Here is a 26860-nt window from a genome sequence, read left to right as displayed (position 1 = left end):
GTGCTCGAAAAATAGCAGACATGATGAATATTTTCATAAAGGAACACGCAGCAAATATATTGTCTTTTACCTGCACAGAAGTCTGCTCAAGCCCGAGCATGGTGAAACTGAGGCAGGTGAACTTCAAGTTGAGGAGGATGGAGACATCTCAGACAAAACAAGGAGATGAATCTAAATTTCTACCCAAGGTCAATAAATTAAACCCAATTCCTTCACAAACCCTTAGGATGATAACCGATGATACTATTTTCTCCATGTCTCTCTATGTCCTCATACATCCTGCAGGCCACGATAGCCAGAGACTAACTGCTTTTCACTCTGTCTTAGGACCTTTTCTAAGAAAAGCATAATTTTTTAAGGTGATGTTAAAAAGAAAGCCATGAATAATGTACTATGTTTTCACTCGTGCATCTGAGGAGTGGGGTTTAAAAAATTGGGAGAGGGAGTTTCTTATCAACTTGATAATTAGGGGGTGATGAAGTTTTTAAACAACAAAAAGGAGGTTTTATAGCTTTCAATAATAAAGAAATGTCTCCTTTTTGAACATGATCAATATTTAAAACCAGGGTAGGAGAAAGAAATTCTTGTCTAAAAAACACTTATTCACACAGAGATGAAATGGGTAAGTTTGGTTCCTGGCAAAACTCATGAAAAAAAAAAATAAGTCTAGATATATCTTAAATAAAATATTCAATGTCAACAATAAAAGATAGCAGATGTGTACAAAGGAGTGGATAAAAGAAAGATTGCTTTTAAAGGAACAAAAAACTTGGTGGTATGTCATTTCTCCACAATGTTTAATATTAAAAAAGAGTAGAACGAACTTATGGAATATTGTGGAGAAAATTACCCAAGAATTTGACACTCTTTCAATTTTATTTTTAATGTATGATGACAACAGAAAAATAGTCTCATGTATTTGAGTTCTCAGAAAATATACCAAAAGGTGCCCTGAATGAACAATTCACTAGATACATGACTACTAACTAGACCGAGCAAAATACATGAGATGTTATTCATAAAAGAATTTCATTTTTGTTTTCCAGTGTCTCTTTAAATTATTTAGAGGGTCTAGTTTCTCCTCTACTCTGGGAAGAAAACTCAGGTGGGTCCATGTCTTCTCTTGTAACTCTTAGGTAAGAAAAAGTTATATAGTCACTTTAAGTGTCAAAAGTCACTCTCAGTTCAAAAGTTGGACATCCAGGGCTGATAATTCAAACTTGACTTAAACTCTCCTTTCCCCTTGCTCAAGTCCACCGCAGACTGAAAACAGCCAATTGGGGAAGGGATGCATACTCTCTTTCCTCAACTAGCACTTCTATCCCTTCTTCTCCATTTGACTAATGATAGGTTCCAAACCCCTGCAGACCTGGCGTGGGGGGAGGGGGAGGGTTAAGGGACGAGAGATAGAAAGAGCAGGAAGTTCTAGGAATCTAGCTTGGCCATCTTCTGAATCTGGCAAATATTTAAAGGACTCCAAACAGCACAGAGAAAGAAATTAAAATAACTATAGTTTGGTGATTACAAAAACCAAACGCAGTAGTCAAAATTGCATTAGAAGGATCCCTTTTATTTTTTTTAAATAAACACAAGATCAACAACCCCAGATTAGATTAATACATTTGAGGAGGGGGGGCGCAAATGGTAGCTAGGATAAACAATGAGTACCTTATTTTCCGTACAGGGACTCACACTGGCCACCTACGTCATCATGCTGATTTCCTTGAACATGTGGGCCAGCTCACTGCTGTAAGACCCCAGCATGCTCTAACTGAGGTGGAACCTTGCTGCATTGCAATATGGCTCATGCTTCTGCATTTCTAGTTAGAGGCCAAAATGACCTCAGCTTTTAAGACATCATCGTTTAAATACTGTTTATTAGTTGAAAAACTTTTATAAGTACCCATGGACAAAACATCGAAGATTGCAGAGCTGAATATAATAACCTTACAGCTTTGACAGTGTAAATTCTAACTGTCAGAAATGAGGTGTGTAAGTATAGGAGGGAAATAGCTTGGACATAATGTCATTTCCTAAAGGAGGTGGTAGAGATAACGTAACAAATTCATAGATAGAGACCTCGGTGCAATAAAGTTTCAATATTCCAACAGAAGAATGAAAACATGATGAAAAGACCAAACATTGAAAGGAGGAAGGATTAGTATAAGTAAACTAAAACTTACCTTTTATATCAGAAAGTAAAGAATACTACCTAAATTTGATAATAAATAGATAAATCAGTAAGTTAGCTGGAGTTATGGAAATAATTGCCAAAAGATGTAAAAACAAACATAGTTAAGAGAAGTGTGTTTGTAAATGCATCTATTCTAGGAAATTGTCAGTCAAGTTCTTCTATACTTCTGATTTTTTTAAACATGTATCTTATTGTTGAATACAAAATAATAGAAACTTATTTAATAAAATAAGTTAACCTCAGAGGGAGCTATGGTATAAATTTATTCAAGAAGAAGGGTAGTATGAAAATCATGTGTATTCCCTTATTTTGGTTCCCAGCACCTGCTACTCATATGGGCAGCACTGTTTAAAGACATATAGCTGCTCAGTGACAAAAGTTGATTTAATTACTTATTAAAAGGCATACTCTATGATTTAAAAAATCCAGTAATGTATACCTTATAAAGTATATTTAATGTTAAATGAGAAAGCTTAGAAACAAAAGTGGAAGAAGATACGTCAGGATATGTAAGTACAAAAGAAATGTAGGCAAGTCTTCAAGGAAACATGATAGCATCGCCCTTCTCCCAAAATGAAAAAAAAAAGAAAGAAATTAAAATAATAAAAAGAGTATTTTATTTTTTGCTTAAGTGTAGGTTTTTTTCTGTTACAATGATACTGGATTAAAATATTTCAAAAGGGCATCAAATATGCCGCCAATGCTAAGAAACCAAGAAATATTTTAACTTTTTACTACAAACTTGATAAAGTGCCACATTAAACTAGAATGATTGAGATGAAAGGATAAAACCCAGACTTCTCACGTGGCCTAGAAGGTCCAACATCATGCTTGTAACTTCACTTTTATGTTCTGTGTTTCTTCCTCTCACTTTCTTTCTGTTCCTTGAATGTTCAAGCTTGTTCACCCATTTGGGTCTTTGTACTCGCTGTTCCCTCTGCCTGGAAAGCTTTCCTCCCTGATATTTCACAGCTACTCACAGGTCAGAGGTCAGTTCCTCAGTAGCCAGCCCTCGTGGTCCCGATCATTACAACTGGTGTTATTTCCTTCATTGTATTTGCAACTCCCTGAAATGGTCTTGTCGCACATTTCCTTGTGTGTTTATTTTCTAACTCTCATCTCGTATGGAAATGACTTGATAGTAAGGATCTTGACCATGGTGTATGCTGGGGTCTCTGTGTACCTGACACAGAATAGAAACAGTATAATTCTTTACGGAATGAGTGAATGAGTCTTGAGATGAACACTTGACCCCTGTTATCGAAGAGAGCATTTCAAAGAATGGGTAAAATGTTCCATGTTGAGCTAGTTGGGACCAAAAGTTTTGGTGGCCTAAGGGAAAGTCAAAATCCCTGGAGAATCCAGAAAACATAGATTCCTCATGTTTGCTCTTCTGACCTAGAGGAAGTGGAGAGGGGCTGGACTGCAAATAAGGAAAAGAGGATCAATTCAAATGTAGGACTGGGACAAACTACTTCCCAGTGCCATTTTGCTGGGGCATTATATAAAATAATAAGGTGTATTCCTGAGTCAAGGAATAATTTAAATCTTGGGAGTGGCCCCCTGACAGAAGTGCTGGTCACTGCCATGCAGAATGTTTAAGGAAGTTGTGCACAAAAAGAATAGGAACAAAACCAACGTTAGCGACTATTCAGCTGGTCTCTACTTCTTCCAGGCTGCTGAAAGACTGAACAAGGACATGAGAACCACCAACACTGTGTGACCCTCAGGTGTATTGGACAGTCTATAGATCAGGCAAATTGGTGGAGGGAAAGTCAAAGAAGTGGAGAATTCAAGAAGATAGCACCGTATTGTTTTAGATCTAACAGGAGGCTTGGATCTAATAGATCTAGTAGAAGTCTTGGATGAAATTGTCTCCATCAAAAGCTAATATGCTGAGGGGCGCCTGGGTGGCTCAGTCAGTTAAGTGTCTGCCTTTGGCTCAGGTCATGATCCCGGGGTCCTGGGATCGAGCCCCGCATCAGGCTCCCTGCTCAATGGGGAGCCTGCTTCTCCCTCTCCCTCTGCCTGCTGCTCTGCCTATTTTGCTGTCTCTCTGTCAAATAAATAAATAAAATCTTTTTTTTTAAGATTTTATTTATTTATTTGAGAGAGAGAATGAGAAAGAGAGAGCACATGAGAGGGAGGGAGGGTCAGAAGGAGAAGCAGATTCTTCCCTGCTGAGCAGGAAGCCCGATGCGGGGCTCGATCCTGAGACTCCAGGATCATGACCTGAGCCGAAGGCAGTCGCTTAACCAACTGAGCCACCCAGGCGCCCTAAATAAATAAAATCTTAAAAAAAAGTTAATATGCTGAGAAGGCATTCGGTAAACATAGTGACCCAACAGGAAGGACTGCCCATTCCCCACCTATCCAACTCCTATGCTTTTATTTAAGAAGTTGATTATTTAGTTGATTACATTTGCCTTTTATTAAATTGGAATTTAACACACATGCACACACCACACAAAAGATCTAATTTGTGCTTTTACAACAGTGTCTTTGGTCCCAATATTTTTATTAAATAGTCTATTATTTCTCCACTGATTGGTATACCCCATCTATCATTACAGATGCTTTCTGTAAATAGGTTTGTTTCTAAGCTCTGCATTCTGTTTCACTGGTCTAGTTGTCTTTCTATGCATCAATCCTACATTGTTTTAATTACAATTTGCTTGGATATCTGGTAGGGTGAGCACCCCTTCTTCACGACCTCTTCTTTCCTTCTCATTCTTTTTACTTCTCTTTTCCAAAATTGATATGCTCTTTACTCTGCAAATTCTGTGAAAAAAAAATGTTTGAATGGCATCGAATTTATAGATTAACCCAGGCAACATTGCCATCCTTACAATACTGAATCTTCCTATCCACATAGTGAAGCGTCCCATTTATTGAAGTCCTTTGCCTCCGATCAAGTCTTTATCATTATCTCCATAATGATCTTGTTTATATCCTGAAAAATAAATGAGAAAAACACAAACAACCCACTGAAAAATGGGCAGAAGCTATGAAGAAACAATTAATACAAGTGGGCATCTTGTTGTCGAGAAGACACTCGACTTGCGGGTAACCAGGGGCATGCAAATGGAATAAAAAATACCATTTTACACCATATAATCGGTAAACATTAAACGGTTTGATGGCATCAAGTGTTGTAAGTGATATTGAACCTTTAAACTCTACTGATGGACATATGAACTGGTATAACCACTGATACATATAATTTAATATAGTTAAAAATGCTCACATACTAGTACCCAGTAATTTTATTTCTCTCTCTCAAGAAACTCCTGCACAATTGAAAAGATATAGTTATTATGAAAAAGCTTAACAACTGTCTTTAGTAAAGGAATAGTTAAGTTGTAGTTTAATTATATAATGTGAAGCTATTCAGCAGCTGAAATAAAAAAAAATCAGCTTTCCACTCAAAAACATAATGCGACTAATAAAAACAGGTTGAAAAGAGAGATGTCACTTATATAATTTTTATGAACACAAAATAATAGTATATATGCTGTTTCTGGATACATATATGAGTGATAAAAGAACAAAAATTTATAAAGGGACGACAAAAAACAACTTTAGGATAGTAGTCGTGGTGGAGAAAGAAAGGGAAGAAAGGTGAAATGAGCTGGATTTTTTTTTTTTAGATTTTATTTATTTATTTGACAGAGAGACACAGCGAGAGAGGGAACACAAGCAGGGGGAGCGGGAGAGGGAGAAGCAGGCTTCCCGCAGAGCAGGGAGCCCGATGCAGGGCTCGATTCCAGGGCCCTGGGACCATGACCTGAGCCAAAGGCAGACGCTTAATGACTAAGCCACCCAGGCGCCCCTGGATTTTTTTTTCTGTAAAAATTTATCTGGGAAAATATAAAATTCAAGCAAATATGGCAAAAAATTATCTGTCAGATATGGGTAGTGGTATATGGATGTCTGTTATAATATTTTCTGCATGTTTGAATTTTGTATAATTTGTAAAACAGCTTAGATTTGGTGCTGATATAATACTAGATATTTAGATGTAGTAACACAGTAGATTTCTAACCTAACTCCATTTTGCATATAAGTACAAAATACTTTTGAATTGTAAATAGATATGAACATTTTCAAGAATGCAGTTACAGTATAAATCAAGGCAAGATTGGACTTGGTTTTATTCAGAACTTTACCAATGTTTACCCTCATTTTCCCCTCACTTTGCCTCATTCCCCCATTCCTTCGTTATGACAATGACCTTTGTGGTATCTGAATTATAATGTAAAACACCCTGGTCAGTTCAAATACATAGCTGTTAGGCTTCTACGTATGGGTTCAAGTAAATCACTATTTCATTATGGCATCTAGGATAGTTATTAACATACTGAATTTTGTACTACATCATTGTAATATTTATATTATTTGTAACAATCATAACTATGTAGTGGTAATTATTAGAAATTACTTTCGTTTTGCCTACATAGGTTAGCTAAGTATTGTATCTAGTTATTTTTGAGATTTATTTATTTATTTTAGGGAGAGAGAGAACACGTGGGGAGGGGGCAGGGGCAGGGGCAGAGGGAAAGAGACTCCCAAGCTGACTCTGCACCAAGTGCAGAACTGGTTGCAGGGCTCAATCTCATGATCCTGAGATCACAACTTGAGCTGAAACCAAGAGTGGGACCCTCAACTGACTGTGCCACCCAGGTGTCCCTATTTATTTTTAAAAGACTAGATATGAAAGTAGATGCTATTATCTATGGATTTCCTTGCAGAATAGGGAAGGCTGTCTTAAAGGGTGAGAAGCACTGGGGTGGCCTCGTCCTCTGCCTCACCACTGATCTTCCCACTTACACACAGGCTCTTCAGGAAATCAAGTCCATTAAGACAAGAAGGAGGCAGGGTCCGGTTTAGGGATATGGTAGGGGACGTGGATTCCCCGAGTCTGGAAATATAGAGAAATGAAGCACTGGGGTGGCCTCGTCCTCTGCCTCACCACTGATCTTCCCACTTAAACACAGGCTCTTCAGGAAATCAAGTCCATTAAGACAAGAAGGAGGCAGGGTCCGGTTTAGGGATATGGTAGGGGACGTGGATTCCCCGAGTCTGGAAATATAGAGAAATGACAGTTTCTGTAGTGACAGAGACTTGCTCTCTGCTGCACTCTTAAGTAGCTCTCAAGGTGCCAGAAGTTGTGGGGAACGTGGATGGTCTGGAGAGGATGCTTCTGAGGACCAACCCTCAGCCTGTAGGGAGTAGCAAAGCCCAACAGATGGCGCCACCATGATGACTGAGCACTGATGATCAGCCAATCTAACAAATGGGCACGTGAGGCAATTGAATTTTATTTGAAAACAAAAAACAAACAAAAAAAGAAAACGTGAAGTCTCATAACTAAGACTGATGAAATTGATTCTCTCTGTTGGGAGTAATGAAAGGATACTATCTCGCAGTATGGGAGAAGAGAAAACATTTAATACTGACTGGCATCATGTCCCTCAGTAATCCTGGCTTCAACATTATCTTTTCCCTCTGGCCTGGCCTAGTCATTTCTTGTGACCAGTTCCCACTCTTTCTGTTCAGATTCTCATCCTGTGTCCCCTCTTCATCCCATTCTTAGTGTACCCAAATCTCTGTCTTCTTTGCCCACAGGCAGAATCTGAAAAGTCCTTGTTCTTTATCATCAGTACAAATTAAAATTTGTATCTGTCTCCTTTACTAGCATTCCAGACTACTTTTGGGGACCATCTTGCATACATTAAAGGGTTCATGAAGGGCCCTCTCTCATTAAAAGTGACTTTACCCAAGAAATAATTTATCCCTGAATGAAATAATTTATCCCCTACAATGAAAATTGCTGTAAATTTTTGGGAAGGATAGTTTACAGAGTGTAAAGAAAACTGTTAGAGAAATAGACCATATTTCTGCACGGAGAGACTCTATATTGTAAGAATGTCAGTTCTTCCTAAAATTGATGTCTACAGCAAAATAAGTTCCAGGTGAATCAAATGTTAAACATTTCTAAAAATGTATAAAAAACTAAATTATAATTAATCTGGATAGCTATGCAAACTCTGAGAGGAAGGCATTCTAATATTTTTTAAAAATGGGAAAAATTTGACTATCGAAAGTTAACGTCATTGTATTTAAGAAAGATCAAAGTGGTTAAAAATTTTGTAGCAATTATAACATAGGCTTACATCTTATTTTAATGAATGGTTCATATAAATGAAAACAAAGCAGGAAGTCTGGAATGTATAAAAGGACAAAAGTTTAGACAATTAACTAAAGAAGAAATACACTAGTTAATAATTACAGAGAAAGTGTTCAAACTCTAGTAATCAAATGAACTTAGATTTTTTAAAAAAGAAGACCATTTCTAACTTCCAAACTAGCAAAAAATGTTTTTTAAAGTATAACAACATACTGGTGAGTGAAATATCACTGCTACACATCAATGAGTTATATAACTTGCGACAATTATTCATAAAAGTCCTTAAAACAGTTCACACATTTCAGCTTAATGATTCGATGTAGGAGGAATTTATGCCAAGGAAATAATCTTAAAATTTTCATACAAATTTATTAATTTTAGCATTAATTATGAGATCAAAACATTCGAAAAAAATCCTCATATCCAACAGTTGGGTAAACTAACTTGTGGAATATCATGTAATTCCTTTCAAATGACATTTAAAGTAATTCTGTAACACCATGGAAAATTTATGGTAGTAAGCAAAAGGCAATGTTGGTCAATAGCAATGTTAAAATTTGTCTAAGCTAACTGTTACTTAGGAAAACAAACATTTAGACACAATGACGTATCACTACACACCCACCAGATTGGCTAAAATTAAATCGAGCAAAAATACCAGCCATAGATGAGCATGTGGCCCAACAAGAACCCTCACGCATGGCTTATGGAAGTGTAAACTGGGCCTGTTTGGCACTATCTAGTAAAGGTGAAGGTATGAACACCCAATGAACCAGTCATTCCATTCATAGGCATAGAACCCAGAAACGCCTGCATGTGAGCACCAGGGTACAGGAATGTACAAGAATGCTCAGCACAGCAATGTTTGGAATAGCCTGAAACTAGAAATGTCCATCACCAGTAGGATGGATAGATTGTGGATTACTTGTGCAGTGAGACAGAACACAATCAAATGAACGAATGACAGCTTCAGCATCACAACATAGATTATTTTCACAAACATAATGTTGAATGAAAGAAGCAAGTCATAGAAGAATATGTGTTTATTATTTCACTTATATAAAGTTCAAAAATAAATGAAACAAAACTTTCTTGCTTAGGGATACATACAGAGGTGGTAAAACTATAAGAAATGCATAATACTCAGGAGAATAATACCTTGGGCGGGCTGGAGGAGTTGCGCTGGGGAAGGAGCATAGGAAAGTGGAGGGCTTCTCTGGCTCTTGGAGGTGTTTGATTTCTTGACCTGGCATATGATCGAAGATGGAGGCAGACACTGGAGTGAAATATCTATAAGCCAAGGAACCCCAAGGATTGTCAGCCATCACCAGAAGCTGGGAGAGAGCCATGAGACAGACTCTCCCTGAAAGCCCTTAGGGGAAGCCAACCCTGCCGACATCCTAATTTCAGACTTCCAGTCTCCAGAACTGTGAACACATTCCTGTTGTCTTAAGCAAACTAGTTTGTGGTACTTTGTTACGGCAGTGCTAGGAAGCTAACATATTGTATTTTCACATTAAGAATACTTATTAAGGGGAGCCTGGTGGCCCAGTCGGTTAAGCGTCTGCCTTCGGCTCAGATCATGATCTCAGCGTCCTGGGATCGAGTCCTGAGTCGGCTCCCTGCTCAGCAGGGCATCTGGCGTCTTGCTTCTCCCTCTCCTTTTGCCCCTCCCCACACTTGTGCTTGCTTTCTCTCTCTCTCGCTCACTTTCTCTCAAATAAATAAATAAAACCTTTTTTTAAAAAAAGAATATTTGTTAGAAGTTTCCAAGAATTTATAGTTGAGGTCTCTAATTTCTTGAATAAAGCACAAAATCTAAAATAAAAAAGTACTCAAATTGTCCCACTTTATATATTCTCTGGAAAAGTTATGCTCAAGGATACAATTCAAATATAAAAAATAAAGATCTCCTATTCAGAAAAGAAATCTATGCAGCACATCTAGTTGTACCAACAGGTCAAGGATCAATAGTAAAAGTCCAAGTACATTAAAAAATAAAGGATGTGGTTTGTTCCAAGTTGGCCTGTAAAATTTTCATCCTGACCCTTTGATTCCTTTCCTTACTGGAAATTCTCCAGTGTCTGAAGTGACCCTGCATTTGGCTTCTGGGAAGCCATTCTTATTCATTCCATTTCCCTCCAGAGCAAAGCAGGGCTGACCTGGAAAGACATCTGACACAGAGCTTCTCCAGGGTGGAATACTGATGCACATGGATGGCTCTGTGGGAGACCATCTTTGGTTATAAGTCTGCTCTCTGCAAGTTGAGAGAACAGACAGCCTCCGAGTTTATAGCGCAAAGTGCTCTCAGAAACCTCCCTGGGGGGTTGATTTTGTATAGGATGCTGAGCATGTGTGTGGGAGTATTGCCCTTCCTAAGTAGGTTCTGCCTGATCACAGGATGCCATAAACAAAGGCATAAAGGGGCAATATATGGAAAACAAATTTTTAAAAAAATCACAAAATGCAACGTGATTTCTCTAGTCCTCTCAAGTTTTCAACTACCCAAAGAGAGCAAAGTACAGGAAAGATTTCTTCTAGAAAAATCATGAGGTAGGATATACAGTGGTAAGAGATTTCTGAAGCCAGGCTGTCTGCTCTCAGACCTTCGTTCTATCGCATCATAGCTTGATGTCGTTATTAGCCTTTCTAAGTACAAATTCCTTCATCTGTAAAATTAGGGTAAAAATTGCACCTATTGCGAAGGGTTGCTAGGGAAGATTCAATGAGGCAACATATGAAAAGCATTTAGCTCAGAATGTTACAAATGGTAAGTGCTTAATAAATATTAGTTGCTGAAATAATAATCATTATGATAAAAAAATCTTTCCAGATTTAAACTTGAAGTAGTTATGAAAATTTCCAGTAGAATTGATTATAGAGTAGGCCCCCTAGGGGTCGATGCGTTCACCCCATTAAATTAGGCAGAGAAGGAAAATTTCAGCTTCTTAAGTTGACCATTCTAGTACTTAACACACTCTATCAGAAAAATAAAATTCACTTCAGTTTCCTAGTGTGTTAGATAAGTGAGTCCGGTTAAGTAATTTCTGCGGAGCTTTCCAAACAGTACAAATTTGTATTTCTAACAACCATTATCAGCCATAAATCAAATATGCCTCTAAGTCACTCTCTTTCTTTCAGTGAGTATTTCTATTAGACTGGCTTCTACCCCTTTCCAAGCAAAATATGACCTTTAGGCTAGCTTGGTGGTCACAGTGTTTGTGTTCTTAGTTTTCCCCCAGTTGTATTCCAAAGGAGTCTTAGACTTGGGTGGCTCTAGTATCAGCTATTGGCAGTCAGAGCTGGGCAACTTCCATAATACTAAAGTTTGCTTGGACCAAACTTTCAGGTTCCCAGCTTTGAAAGAGAAGAAAAACATGATTTTGTGAAACATTCAAAGAAATTGGTTTTATTTAAAGCCACCTGTGTGAGCTCCAAAGGTTGCAATATAACCTTTATTTTCAATGATATTTGCTATTTTATCGATAAAAGCTATTTAGTTACAGGAATCACTTTGTATTTTCCAATCCACCTGGGGAACTGAAACTCAATGGAGTGCTCTGGCTTTCCCGTGGAAATCGTCGGTTCTCCCCCCACCCTTACCCAACCCCAGTACATTTGCTGGTTGTCCAGGAGGCGGCCCTGTTGTTTCAAATGCCTGGCTTCCCTGGGGACCAACAAAGGACCCTGGAAAGGATGGCTTATGTAAGGCAGTCAAAGGTTGAAAGGGAAGCGGTGGGAAAAGTCTTGAACCTCAGGAATAATGGCAAAATATGTTGACGTAATTGTCTTCCTCAATCGCCCTTTCTAGGGGCCAACGTGAACATGAAGACCAACAATCAGGATGAGGAGACGCCCTTGCACACGGCTGCCCACTTCGGCCTCTCGGAGCTGGTGGCCTTCTACGTGGAGCACGGGGCCATAGTGGACAGTGTGAACGCCCACATGGAGACCCCGCTGGCTATCGCCACCTACTGGGCCCTCCGCTTTAAAGAGCAGGAGTACAGCAGGGAGCACCACTTGATCTGCCGCATGCTGTTGGACTACAAGGCCGAGGTCAACGCCAGGGATGATGACTTCAAATCCCCGCTGCACAAGGCCGCCTGGAACTGTGACCACGTGCTCATGCACATGATGCTGGAGGCGGGGGCCGAAGCCAATCTCATGGATATCAACGGCTGTGCGGCCATCCAGTACGTGCTGAAGGTCACCTCTGTGCGCCCGGCGGCCCAGCCTGAGATCTGCTACCAGCTCCTGTTGAACCATGGGGCTGCCCGGATATACCCTCCACAGTTCCACAAGGTAAGGCTATGTGCAAGGTGCCCAGTGCAGAACCCAGTAGTCAGCAGGGTCCCCAGAGACTCCAAGGATGGCTGGGTCTCTTCACTCTGGAGATAACTCAAGCTTATTTGAGACTTGAGTCTCTGGCTAACTCCCTTTGATTCTCCAACTGACCTCACACTGACATACACGACCCTGGCGACTCGGTCCTTGTCCAGTTTGGTTTGAAATCTGGGGCTGAGAGCTAAGAATGAGAACAAGAGTGGCAGATAATTCTCCATGCCTCGTGTGAGCGCCAGTGAACAGCTAGCAGCTTCTGCCAGACTGAGTTGAGAAAGATCAGAAAGCTACTTTAAGTCTCCTGCAGAGACCAGTGGCGTCAGACAGGAAAATACTTGCCATCTTTTGAGCAGAATATATTTTAAATTACGTACAGAATGTATTTTAAATTACGTATGGAACTGTTCTTGTTTTACATTTTTATCTCTGCACTGTCACTTATAACTCGTTCAGTCTAGACTTAGCCAAACTCTTCATGCCAGGAATAAAGAAGCCTGGACTTTGGGATCAAACAAACTTGGGTCTTTCCACTTCCCTAAGAATTTTACTTTGAATACATTACTTAAGTCTCCCAAGCCTCAGATTCTTCCACTGTGAAATGGGTACACTCTGCCTTTATGCTTTTGCAATAATATGCAGACGTGATCCTACATTAGAAGGAAATTAATCTTACTAGTAGCACACAGATATATTCAGAGCCCAGAGGATGGTGCAAACCTTTCTTTACTCTTCCTCTTGAGTCGCTTCAGTCCTTGCAGAGTGCCTGCCCCAGCTCCATCCCACATCTGCAAGTACCTCTCCCTTGGTCTTTGTTCATCTTCTTGCTCCACCTACATCTCATTAGTAGGGCCATCTTCATAGTGCAACTTCTAGAAGACAGACAATTGATCTCTTTCTACTATGGCTCACTCCACAAAGCATAATTCCGTGTGTATTTATTTTCTAAGGCCACCTTCTTTCCAGAGCAAAGGGTGGAGAGGGAGGAAGGGCATGGAGGTTCCAGCGAGGTTCCACCTCGCTTTATCTGTGAATAATAACTGTTTTCTCCTAAGTTTGCTTTCAGAATGAAACAAGATGACATTTGAGAGGTGTTGGCACTGTGCCTGGTGAGTGGCAACCATTAGAAAAATGGTGGCTGTCATTCTTGCTATTATTACGTATTTTTGATCAGTGGAATCAGTGCCCTGGGCCTGGGTTAGCCACAGGGGGCCTCTCCAACCAGGAGAGACAATGTGGGAGACTGCCCAGAGACAAAATGCCGTGTTTTAGCCTGAAACTCACTGCTAGTTGACTGTGGATGAAACAGGTCTCTGTGAAAGTAGCTAGAATACCCTTTCCTCTTTTTTCCCCTTTGAGAGCCAGATTGAGGGAAATGGGCTTTCACAGGGAGTTTCTGCTCTCCAGTGAGAAGTCTTGCAAATGTGAAGAAGGTCCCCAGGTCCTTTTCCCAAAAGCAGTTCCCTGAGAGGTGACAGAGAGGAGGCTTAGGAGCAGAGGCTTAGCGATGAGTCCTGGCTTGGCTATTTATGTGCATTACGATTTCTGAACAAGTCCCTGATCTCTCAGATCTCAATTTCCTCATCTGAAAAAATGAAGGTAAAAATACCAGCTTTTCCAAAATGTTTCAGGAATAAGTGGGTAAGATATGTCCATCATCCAGCCCAGTAGTGGCGCTCAACAAAATTGTTTCCTTTCATCTTCCTCCTCTCAAAATGTACACCTCATCTATTGCAGGAGTCCGTCCTCCTAGCTTTACTTCGGTGGCTCCGCAAGCCTGTAACATCGGTGGCTGATTGTGTGCCCCAAGGACATTATCCAGAGTTAGCATGTTCTTATTCCCTTATGTTTCGCTCCTCTGAACTCCTCCAGTTTGGCCATATGCTAAAGAGATTTAGGATGGGATTGGCCACTGGTTGATGGCTGGTATTATAAACATTTTTGTTGCTACCCAACAGACAGTGTGAGGGAACTGGCCCCCTTCCAAAGGAAAACTAAAGAAAAACTATTCCATTTACTATGCAGATGCTTCAAAGTGATTTAGCACAACTACTCCACAGCCCGACTGTCCAAAGAGAAAGTCATCTTTACGACAAGTAAATGACTGACTCATTTATCCAGAAGATAAAGTGATTTGTTCTCCTGTGGATGGGGAATTCAGTTTCCCTATTTACAAGGAACAAGGTCAGAGCTGAAGATGCTGTCTTCCAAATACAAAGCAAATTTGTAGAGGGTGTATTTCACTGAAAGCCAATGTATAAATTACATAAGGGAAAAAAAAGAATTATAGGGTCTGCAATTGCTTTCCAGGGTACAAAAGGACATTTGATTTTTTTTCTCTCGGCATAATTCAGAAGGAAGTGACACCCCAGGGAGCCAAGATTGGGTTTTCTTGTAGGGCAAGAAAGACATTTTTCTAGGGGAGGGAAAGGTATGTAAGGGTTTGGGGGAGGTAAGGATGATTTCTGCTGTTGAACAATGCTGCAAATGAAGCCCAGAATACAAGCAGTCTCTTTGATCATTAAGTACTTTTCTGCACACAGATATATCAATATAAAAAGAATTTTTTGGCTGAAGTGGCTTACAGAGGTGGCATTGTTTTGGAAGGGTGGCAGGGAGATTTATCTTGAATCTCTTTTTTAATTTATGCTTCCAGGGGCCAGATGATGAGAGCAAGTGTCTAGAGGTCTCTCCAGGTGCCACCATTGTAGAAAGAAATTTTTGTCCAACTGTTCTTCCCTGAAGAGAGAATAGAGACACCAGAGACCCACAGAAAGTGAAGGTCTGTTTCCAGGTGGACAAAGAAGAAGCAGAAGCTTCTCCCCCTGAGTCCACAACAGTCCTTTCTCATTTGATGGTCAAGGTTCCTGGTAGTCAGGGTAGAGTGATGATATGGAGTTTGATGTCTCTTAAGGATCTCTTTTGTTGTTGTTGCCCAGTAGAATAATTATTGAGGCCTGAAGACAGTGTGTCCAACTGTCTTAGTTCTGGAAGAAGCCTGACATGCCAGTGAAGAGAACTGGGAGGCTGTCAGGCTCCTAACGAAGACTTTCGTGCTATGAGAACCATCTTCTGTGAGCCGAAAACATAGTGGTCAGTGTCAGCAAAACCTAATGACAGCAGTGGGAGCTTTGGACTTTGTGCATCGAAAGACTGCAGGTTAAGAACTACTTAATTTTTTTTTTTCGGCCGAATGAAAGGTAACAAGTTATCTCACTGTGATATGTGGGAGTATGCCAGGTGCAAATTGAGGCACCAGAAGTGTGAAGGAGTCTCCTGAAATATGAATGGATGATGTTCCTGTACACATAACTTAGTTTGAACTGTTTCTGAATGGAGGCTGAGAATAATGTTGCCGAATAAAATACAGGATGCTCAGTTAAATCTGAAGTTTAGATATATATTAAGTACTTTTTCATATAAATATGTCCCATGCAATATTTGGGACACGGGGTGCACCTGGGTGGCTCAGATGGTTAAGCGTCTGCCTTCGGCTCAGGTCATGATCCCAGGGTCCTGGGATCGAGCCCCACATTGGGCTCTCTGCTCCTCGAGGAGTCTGCTTCTCCCTCACCTTCTACTGCTGCCCCCGCTTGTGCTCTCTTGCTCTCTCTGTCAAATAAATAAATAAAATCTTAAAAAACAATATTTGGGACATGTTTACACTAAGAATTCTGTGTTGTCTACCTGAAATTCAAATTTAATCTGGCAGTCAATATTATTATTATTATTAGTTAAATCTGGGAACCCTAATCTGGAAGTAGGTAATGTGTTACAAGAGGAGAGTAACTTTTATCTACGTCTCTTCTGTGATCGAGGTGTTGGCAGGAAGGGGAAAGTAGGGAATATCTGGGGACAAATTACCTGTGTTGGGTAAGTGAGCATTTTGTCTTTAAATATAACGAGTGCAGCTTCCGTGAAGAGTGAGCGTGACCGGGGAATTAGTGTAGAGCAGAGGCCAGTTTTCTGAGTGGCCCTTAAACCATGTGCAGAGCCTCATTACACGCTTTCTGATTTCTCCATACTTTTTTGGTTTATAACTCCATTATAAGTATACTTTTGATTCAAGCCTTGGATTAATTTCAGCTATCATCTCTGTACTAGTGACTCTTAAATGTAAATCTCTATTTGGGATTATCAACTGATTACCCACGTACTTCTCACCACAGATCATCCTTTCAGAAAGGATTTATCTGGAGGTCTTTAGAGAAGGATGTGATGTTCCCAATGGTGACTATGTTTATATCACCAGCAACAGCTTTACATTCGAAAGAGAATTCTTTTGAAATTTCAACAAAACTCAGCCTCAAATAATTAGGGTAAAGAGTGATTCTTTTTTTTTTTTTAAAGACTTATTTATTTATTTTAGAGACAGAGCACGAGAGGGAAGAGGGTCAGAGGGAGAAGCAGACTCCCTGCTGAGCAGGGAGCCCGATACGGGACTTGATCCCGGGACTCCAGGATCATGACCTGAGCCGAAGGCAGTCGCTTAACCAACTGAGCCACCCAAGCGCCCCAAGAGTGGTTCTTGTTTCAAAATATCTGTGCAATGAGATTTGTGTCCTGAAACTACTAATTTCACTGGCCGTTATCTAAGAATTAAAATAAGGGAATTAGAATATATTTGAAAGAGCACTAAACTCAGATTAAGAAGACATGAGGTTAAGTCCTCATGCTTCCTCTTACTGTATGCCTCTCTGTTTTTCAATGTTCTCATCTCCAAATTGAGGTGAATAATCTTTAGGGTCCCTTGCAACTCTAGCATCCTGATACAATGGTAGTAGTTTAGAACTAGTATACAAATTAATTAGTCAGCTTCAGATTTTGTCTGTCTCTTTCACCTGGAGCTCCGTATCTGTCATCCTCATCCCAGCTCCAGAGAAAAGAGCAGCCCCAGTTGCCTTAATTTTCTAAGGCCATGGTACTGAAAAGTACCGAGATGGAAGTCCTTTTGGCTACACTTTCCGTAGACACGAAAATGAGGACTCTTCAGAGGTCCTTTAGCAATGAGTCTCTGGCTCCAACCTACCTCCCTACCCTCTTATGGGTTGATGATATAGGATTGTTATTTATGTGGTTAGGCATGGCTGAAAAAGCCATGGTCAGCTGCTCCGCTTTGTGCACTGTGCCCAGAATATGCATGTGAATGGTTCCTCTGCATTAAGCAAGTATATATGTTGTACTCATTTGGACCCAGCCACATTCACTGATTTAGAGCTTCGATACATACAGTTAGTCTGTGATGGCCTGTGCCTGTGCTTAAACATGGGACAACTGAAAGCATCTGACTGCTGGAAATGGACTCACAGTGGCTCACGGGAGCTGAGAAATTATCAGGAATTGTGCGAGCTGGTTGTTAAGTGCAGCATTATTAAAAATTAAATCAAATCGAGACGTCTGGGTGGCTTGGTCGGTTAAGCAGCTGCCTTCGGCTCAGCTGCCCCGGCCCAGGGTCCGGGGATCGAGTCCTGCATCGGGCTCCCCGCTCAGCAGGGAGTCTGCTTCTCCCTCTCCCTCTGCTTCTCCCCCAGCTTGTGCTCTCTCTCTGACAAATAAATAAATAAAATCTTTAAAAAAGTTAAATCAAATAAGCTTACAACAAACAGAGTATACTAAAAACCAAATAATAGATATTTAGGGCGCCTGGGTGGCTCAGTTGGTTAAGCGACTGCCTTCGGCTCAGGTCATGATCCTGGAGTCCCGGGATCGAGTCCCGCATCGGGCTCCCTGCTTGGCAGGGAGTCTGCTTTGCCCTCTGACCCTATCCCCTCTCATGTGCTCTCTGTCTCTCTCATTCTCTCTGTCTCAAATAAATAAATAAATAAAATCTTTAAAAAAAAAAGATAATAGATATTTAAAACACATTATTTTCTAATTATTTTCTTTATATTTCTTAATTATTTTCCTCTACATACCTATGCTCTTGATGCTTTAGGCATCTATTATACCTGTGTAGTGGAAACATTGTATAATGCCTGGTTACTGCACATCTCTTCCCTGCAGTGCATTCAGTGATCTCAGGTTGGTAGCTATGAATAGGCCACGATGGGAGTATTTACACCACAGAAATCAGCAAATGCTACTGATCAGACTTTGATTTATTGCTTTGTTGGTGTCTAGACCTAAGAAATTAATGGAGAGAATGTTACTAATACAGATTAAACTTAAAAGTATGTAGTGTCCATAGCTCTGACATTGTGAATAGCACAAAAAATGGGGAAATATGACCCCAGTATTCAAAAACTATTATACATTTCAAGAAAAAAGTTACGTCATTGATGAATGAGTGAAGTTCCAATATAGGTCTTCATTGTTTCACATTTGTGGAATGGTTACTCTTTTGTGTAATAAAATTATCAACCAACATTCATATAACAACTACATGTATTCTTCAATTGCAGACATAGATTTTGGCTATGAATGTAATCCAATATCCATACAAAATTGATAACAAAAATCAGTGAAAGTATTCTGTAAGAACCAATTAACTGTACAAAATAAGAAATAAAGAGTACTGGATATTTTGTTATTCATAAACTGTGGGCTGCACATTCTTTGTATTAGTAAAAATTTGTATTGCATTTATGTACATATAAAAATACGCACAGTTTTTCCTTTTCCAGAAGGCCTGTAATTGAACATTTTTTTGCATGCCACTGACTCAAACTTCATTTTCAATAAAACTCCCTTATTACTTCTTGAGACCCTCTGGTTGGCCTGTTTGCTGGGACTGACACAGTCCTCTACTGAGGCCAGGCCTCCTGATTTGGAACCATGCTCCAATAAATTCGTACAATCTTTCTTTCCGGATATCTCCACTCTGATGACCCTGCTTCATCTCACCATATTTTGTTGTTCCCGATTCCCATGGGGTTTGGGCCGTTGCAGCTGGGTTTTGATGTGTTATATTAGAGGAGAGCTGCCATCTCCTTTGTCTCATGCGTTTGTAAGAGAAGTTCTGCTAAAATGAAACCCCCACCCACCTCTGTCCCCTTAAGATAATCCTTATCTTATTCCACTTAACCTACTGATGAATTGGGCGGAGGAACTGAACTTGCTTGTTCAACTGTGGGCCTAGAGAAAACCTGAATTCTTGGTTCTTCTGTGTAGTAGGCATCCAGCAACAAGCTCTTTACATCAGGCAGAGACCCATAGTTTGGGGATGCAAATTTAATCTTGGGGTGGAGTGTTAGGAAGCTTGATGTGGTCCCATAATTCAACATATTATATGTAATCAGTTTTATTAGTAATAAAAATAACATCTGTTCTCTGATTATCATCTTTACTCCATTTTTTAAATAAGTTCTAAACTCAGCAGAGAAAGTTATTTATTGGGTCTCTAAAACTCTGTATGCTATGACGCCAAGGTCTTAAAGATGAGGATGGGTCAGCCCTAATTACAACTGTGCATCCATCCTCTATCTGTCTCCCATAGTCTGATCCCTCCCTGTTTGAATCCACCCAACTCCTGGTAAGCTGGCCTTTTAGTCAGATCTGGTGGTTTCTAATCTGTCTTCCTCTCCCTAATCTTCATGGCTCTGGTGATAACCTGGCTTCCAATGCTCTCCTCACCTGATGTCTTTCACTGTGATAGGCCTGATTTCCTTTTGACTTTTGGAGTCATACAGACCCGAATTTGAATCCCAGCTCTGTCATTTACTAGCTAAATAACCTTGGGTATAAATTTTCTCCGTCTTAGATTTTAAATCTGTAAAATGGGTATAAGTATAGGACTAACCTCATAGGGTTGTTTGAAGATTGAGCAAGGCAAATATGCAAAGATTTAACATAGTCCCTGACACATAATAAATGCTCATGGGGCGCCTGGGTGACTCAGTTGGTTAAGTGACTGCCTTCAGCTCAGGTCATGATCCCAGGGTCCTGGGATCGAGTCCCACATCGGGCTCCCGGCTCAGCGGGGAGCCTGCTTCTCTCTCTGACCCTCTCCCCTCTCATGCTGTTTCTCTCTCACTCGCTCTCTAATAAATAAATAAATAAATATTTAAAAAAATCAATCAATCAATAAATAAATACTCAAAAGATGGTAGCTATAACATTTTTCCTTCTCCCTCTCTCCTGCTTGTTAGGATTCCCCAGGCTTTAGACCATGGTCCTCTACCATTTCCATTTATTCCCATTTAGAGTCTTACTGAGCTGTGTGGCATTAGCCAGCACATTCTTTAATGGCGCACAAGTCTCCTCCTCCATCTTGGCCTTCTCAGCAGAGCGTTATCACGCACATTTTTGACTGACATTAAGACATTGCCTATGACATATCCTCCTGCCCATGATCTGACCATCCCCAAATTAGTATGCCCTTCCCATTTCCTCATTTCCGTCAGTGGCACCCCTATATGTCCTTGTTCTTAGGCTTGCAAGTTGCATTCTTTACTCCCCATAGCTGATTAGTCATTAAGCCCCCCTTGCTCTTTCTCAGAGCTTCGGTTACCCTTCATCTTGTGACTGACAGTGAAGCTAGCTGAGAAGCCGTTTGGTGCACTCCCATTCAGCCTCCTTACTGCTCTCTGCCCTTGATATCCTTGTTTTCTCCTTTGTGCTTTTGTTCATGATGCTCAAGGGACACTTGATGATCTTTAAGCCAGTCTCTTATTATTTACTGACTTACACTGCTCGCTCTTTGAAATGTGTATGTCTTTTCTCTTCAACTAGGTTGTAAACTCCTTGAAGACAAAAAACAGGTCATAAACTTCTCGGAATTACTGTCATAGGGCTAAACACAGTGCTCAATAAAGGCCTCCTAATGGAATGAATTGATTGAATATAACCCTCTCTTGTTAAGAAAATGTAATAGCATTCTCTTGCCTGTTAAGCCAGTCCCAAGCTCTTCAGACTGGTCTTGCAGGTAGACTGTCAGAGGGCTCCACCCTAACATGCTCTTAACATCAGCTCTTTCCTGACGTGGGCCTTCCATTTGGGTGACACCACATGCACATGCACACACACACGCACACGCACACACATACACTGAACCGGGCATTAAAGTTATAATCTTTCTGTCTCAGTTTTGCCTGGGGCCTCAAGACAGTAGGTTCTTAACAGCCCACATTGAAAAATACAATGCTGGATCACTTGTGACGAACTTGTAAAGGAGGTAGAGAAGACCAGTGTTGTGACCCTTTTCCCAACAATAGGCTGAGGTTGGCAAGGACTGGGAAGTCAGGAAGAACTCTCCCAAGAAAGTTGTTTCAGTGCAAAGGCATGCCTCCCTTCCAACGGCAGCGATGGGGGGCTTTCTCCTCATATCATGTCCAGTGAAGGGTCTTGAAGACGACTCCACAGAGAGCTTGATATATGTTTTCTGGAGTTCCAAGGGAAAAATGGAACCGATGTGTAACTCATGATGAGAAACTTTAAAGGTTCAAGTCTGTGGCCGGGGTTGCTTGTCTGTTGGCAAAGGAAAGAAAGGCAGGTAAATTCGGAGTCAAGAGTACTTTTGCTGCAGGTTCCCTGTAGACCAGTTGCCGAACCAGCTGGGTCCCTTTGAAATGAAAGCAGACCACACTCAAAGGACTTCTGGAGATGGGTCATTTTGGCAGAAAGAAGCTGGAGGTGTTCCAGTGGGGAGGGCTGAAGGTTGTAAGGGGAGGATGTGCCTTTCATCAGACTCCCACCTTCTTTGTTAGCTCCTCTTTCTCACTTGCTCCTGAATGTTGAAGGAAGTTAGTGTGATTTTATCAATCCTCCCATCTACGTTGGCACTAGCAGTGTGTTTGAAAACTCAAAGGCATGAAGCTTCACAAAAGCATTTCAGGGCTCCAAGGAGCCCAAGGAGTCCGTATGTTCTCGATGTCTCCGTGAGAATGAATGAATCATAGACGTGCATTGAACAATTAAAGCTGCGTGCTTCCTTGACAGGTGATACAGGCTTGCCATTCTTGTCCCAGAGCAATCGAAGTTGTAGTCAATGCCTATGAACACATCAGGTGGAACGTAAAGTGGAAAAGAGCTATCCCCGACGATGACTTGGAGGTAAAGAATCCATTCACTTTCTGTGGTTTTCACTGTAAAATAGTTCAAGACTGCAATAGAAGTACAGAAAATTCTAATTAAAAAACTGGTCTTGAGAATGCTTTTAAGAGATACTCAAATGCAGTGAGACAAATGGTTATAAAACGTGGATATAAGAGGGACACCTGGGTGGCCCAGTCGGTTAAGTGTCTGCCTTTGGCTCAGGTCATGATCCCAGGGTCCTGGGATCGAGCCCTGAATCGGGCTCCCTGCTCAGCAGGGAGTCTGCTTCTCCCTCTCCCTCTGTGTGCTCAACACACTCTCTCTCTCTTTCTTTCTCAAATAAATAAAATCTTTAAAAAGAATGCAGATGTGAGAATAAATAGATACATCGTGTATGTAGCATTTACAAATGTCTGGAGGATTTCTCCATTTAAGGGCAAGTTGAACATTTGTATATAAGTGACAGTTTTACTTTCTCCTCAATAATTTAGATAATTTAATAATAATAATAATAGTAGTAATATTTGAGATTGCTTATGTAATATTTTTACCAGAAGATTAGTTTTTCATGTAGGTTATTTCATTTGCTTTTTTGAAAAGATATATTTATTTATTTTAGAGAGATAGAGAGAGAGGAGGAGGATGAGAGGAAGGGACAGAGGGAGAGGGAATCTCAAGAAGATGCCACACTGAGCGCTGAGCCCCACGTGGGGCCCAGTCTCACAACCCTGAGATCACAACCTGAGCCGAAACCAAGAGTCAGACACTTAACTGACTGAGCTACCCAGGCGCCCCTATTTCATTCACTTTTAGTTATTTTGAAGACTTTAGGTATATTAAAAATCCTTAATGACTCATGCAGAAAGCCATTGACAAAGCTGAGTTCTCACTCTGCAAATGGACTTTGCTGCCTTGGTAAACCAGCCCTCCCACTGAGCCTCCCATTCTTGGTTTTAGCAGTCACAGGCCCTCTCCAGCATGTGGAGAGGAACCAGGCACAGAGTGCAAAGCTCATTGGGCTCAGAGCCTGATGGCTTAGGTGCAAATGTACTCTGCTACTTTTGAACTATCTTACCCTTAAAAAGTTACTTATAATCTGCGTTAGCGTCATTAATAGAAAAAATATCTGAATGTATGGGCCACATAAGGCACATAAAGGGTATACAGTAGTATTTAGATTAATTTCAAACTGCTGTTTTGATATACGCTGGTCCAGGCAGTTCGCAGGAGTATATTTTATCTCATTTCCAGGGTTCTGAATTGTAGCATGGTATACCCCCTCGTCTCCCTTTTCTCCTCACATATCACTGCCTCAGCCCGTGTCTCAATTTCACGTTTAATTTTATCTCATGGTCAGAGACCCTAGAAAGCTGCCACTGTGAAAAAGTAGGGACTAAGTGCGTCATTGTTGATTTCTACTGATGTAAACCCCAGGGCTTTTCTGCCTCTAACCTGTCATGCCTTCCTTTACAGAGACACTGGGATTTTTACCACTCTCTCTTCACTGTGTGCAGTAACTCTCCAAGGACTCTCATGCATTTATCGAGATGCGCCATTCGAAGAACGTTGCACAACAGATGTCACCGAGCAATTCCTTTGCTGTCCCTCCCACTGTCATTGAAAAAGTACTTGCTTTTGGAGCCAGAGGGAATCATTTATTAAGCCTTATGAGACAGAAGTTCCCAATCCTAGATATTTAAGTGGACTCACCGGGTAGACACAGTTTGCATAAATAAAATGGTACTTGGGTTGATTATAACACTTCAGGGATTTCAAAACACTTGACAAACTCTATGTCATTAATCCTAGGGTATCACCGTGAGGGGAAATAAACAAGAAGTAAAGTTAAGGAATTCTCAAAGACAAGAATGTATCCAGAAGGTACTGACAGCAGTAATGACTAATGTGTATAGTGTTTTTCCTCGGTGCCTGATATATTTTTGTAAAACTTTTCATATATCATCTCATTTGAAATGGGACCCAGCTTTTCTTACAACCAATCTCATTCTCTCCCTTCTCAGTAATAGGTTTACATTACTGTTCAGTTGGCGAAATCATAGACTTTGTGATTGGCCTCTTAATCTCAGTGGCTTCCCCCAAACTCCCCTCCCACCATGGTTACCACTTAGCAGAGATTATGGTCACTAGTTTTGCAAACCTCTGTCCCCACTCTAAGCTCTTTAACTTATTTTTGGTGAAGAGAGCATATGAGCCTCATCAAAACAAGGAGATCTTTGAGTTAAAGGAGAAATGAAAAACAAAGACCAGTCCACTTAGTAGCCAAAATATGGACATTTCAACATACGCTCGTTGAGCCATAGACTGGAGATGCAACGGGGAGTCTACAGCGAGGACTCCTGCCCTCCAGAATCTCACCATTTAGCAGAGGATCCGGACATACAAGCAGGAAACTGCAATGTCAAATGTCAGGGGTAACAATACAGGGTGCAAACTCATTTTTAGTGTTTCTGTTTCAAAGTCGTGTTTCTGACCCAAAGCGTGATTTTCCTTTTAAGCATGAACATGAAAGAGTGAAGGGAATTGCGTGACATAGAGGGAGGCCCCGCTGCTGTTAGTGTAAATGTAGGACTTTCAGTTTCTCTGAACATCTAGAAACTCTTTGATTTTACTATGATTTCCTGTTTGGTAAAAATATTGGGAAAAAATATTGCACACTCAATGGCTCCTATGTATGTGACAAGAAAGTTGAGTAAGATGTGTACAAGGAAGTGTGTGAAGGGAAGCCCTTCAGTTGATGACTTGGTCTCATTGTGTAACAGACTGACATTTCAGAGCATTTTAGCTGGAAGATAAGGAGCACTTTGCAAGCGATGGCCGGCTACTGAAAGAGCAAAAGAAAGACTTTGAAAATGGTTAAAGTCGAAGAAACTTGGAAAGATAAGTGTGTCAATCAGGCTTGTTAGTTAGTGGTTTGCAGAAAGTGAAACCTAGATGATTCACCTCTGGACCTCAGGGTTGATGAGGCCAACTTTGCTTCGCCTTTTTGTTCTTGCTAATCACTTTTAGGTAAGCTCATTGCCTCTTAGCGTCGCTTTTTTAGAAGTTAGAGCAGAAGTAATTAAGTACAAACCAATCCATTTGCCAGTTGTGAGCAGGTTTCTTTTATTTGTGTGGTTCTTCATCTTTTTTTTCTTTTTTCTTTTGAGAGAGAGTGTGAGAGAGAGCACAGAGGGAAAGGGAGAAGCAGGCTCCCTGCTGAGCAGAGAGCCCTGATGCAGGGTTCCATCCCAGGACCCTGAGATCATGACCTGAGCCAAAAGCAGACGCTTAACAACTGAGCCACCCAGGTGCCCCATGGTTCTTCATCTTATTTAACTTTAGTTCCTTGAGTTTTGAGTAGAGATGATGTCAAATATTCCACCAGCCCACCACCTAGACTGTGCTTCTAAACTGGGATTCTTATACGTCCTGTGCCCTGTAGGAAAAAGCATGGCTAGATACAATAATGTTTCTGATTTTCCTCAGTCTTACTCAGATATTTTGAGTGAACTAATTTGTACTAAAACAAGATCTATATTGTGGAATAGGATGCTGAATTTGTATAAACTATTCATATAAAAACGTTGATCCTTCAAAAAATTGTTTGCGGCAAGTGGTGTTGGAACACATCCTAGAATGCTGGGCGGGGGCGCATGTCGCCCTCACCTTTAGGAATATTCTGGCCGAAAAATTTGTGATGCACTGTCTTTGTCAATAAAACGCTGAAGACAAAGGGAGAGGGTATTCCTGCATTAGGAAATGTTTCTCAATCTGCTTGCTTGTGCTTAGACATTTTATTAGTACATAATACGTGCCTACTTGTTTTGAATTGTTTACTCACACATTTAAAGTCATTTCTCTTTATCTTTGAACTTTTATTTAGAGGACTTAAATAAAGCTCTTGTTTCCTTTCGTCTTTGGGAGTTGTTTATCTACTGATAAGACTTTTTTCCAATTGGCTACAGCTAGAGATCTCTGAAGAGCCCTACATGTTTCATTGCTGTCTTCAACATTGAGAAAGAAAAAGAGAATGAGGAAATGTGCCAGTAAATGAATAATATTTTCAAAAGAAAGTAAAGGGTAAACACAAATAAAAGGCAGGCTGTTACTGTAGGAACAAGAGTGTTTTTTTTTTTTTTAAGATGTATTTATTTGTTTTAGAGAGA

At 40.5% G+C, this 26860-nt stretch overlaps 1 protein-coding gene across 1 annotated transcript in view; it reads left to right on the top strand.

Annotated features, from left to right (window-relative positions):
* The window catches only part of ASB4 (ankyrin repeat and SOCS box containing 4), a 62022-nt gene extending 35416 nt beyond the window's left edge, over positions 1 to 26606 (top strand). Inside the window, exons 3-5 of the mRNA XM_045864672.3 lie at positions 12196 to 12686; positions 22599 to 22712; positions 24168 to 26606. Coding sequence (XP_045720628.1) covers positions 12196 to 12686; positions 22599 to 22712; positions 24168 to 24356 — 794 coding nt within the window. The 3' untranslated portion in view covers positions 24357 to 26606. The remainder of the gene's footprint in view (positions 1 to 12195; positions 12687 to 22598; positions 22713 to 24167) is intronic.
* Positions 26607 to 26860: the final 254 nt, after the last annotated feature.

The sequence above is a fragment of the Mirounga angustirostris genome, unplaced genomic scaffold (assembly GCF_029215605.1).
Source record: "Mirounga angustirostris isolate CCGP_5_RB_7025 unplaced genomic scaffold, mMirAng1.0.hap1 SCAF_12, whole genome shotgun sequence".
Taxonomy (NCBI): Eukaryota; Metazoa; Chordata; class Mammalia; order Carnivora; family Phocidae; genus Mirounga; species Mirounga angustirostris.
This window is presented reverse-complemented; position numbering and strand designations above follow the sequence as displayed.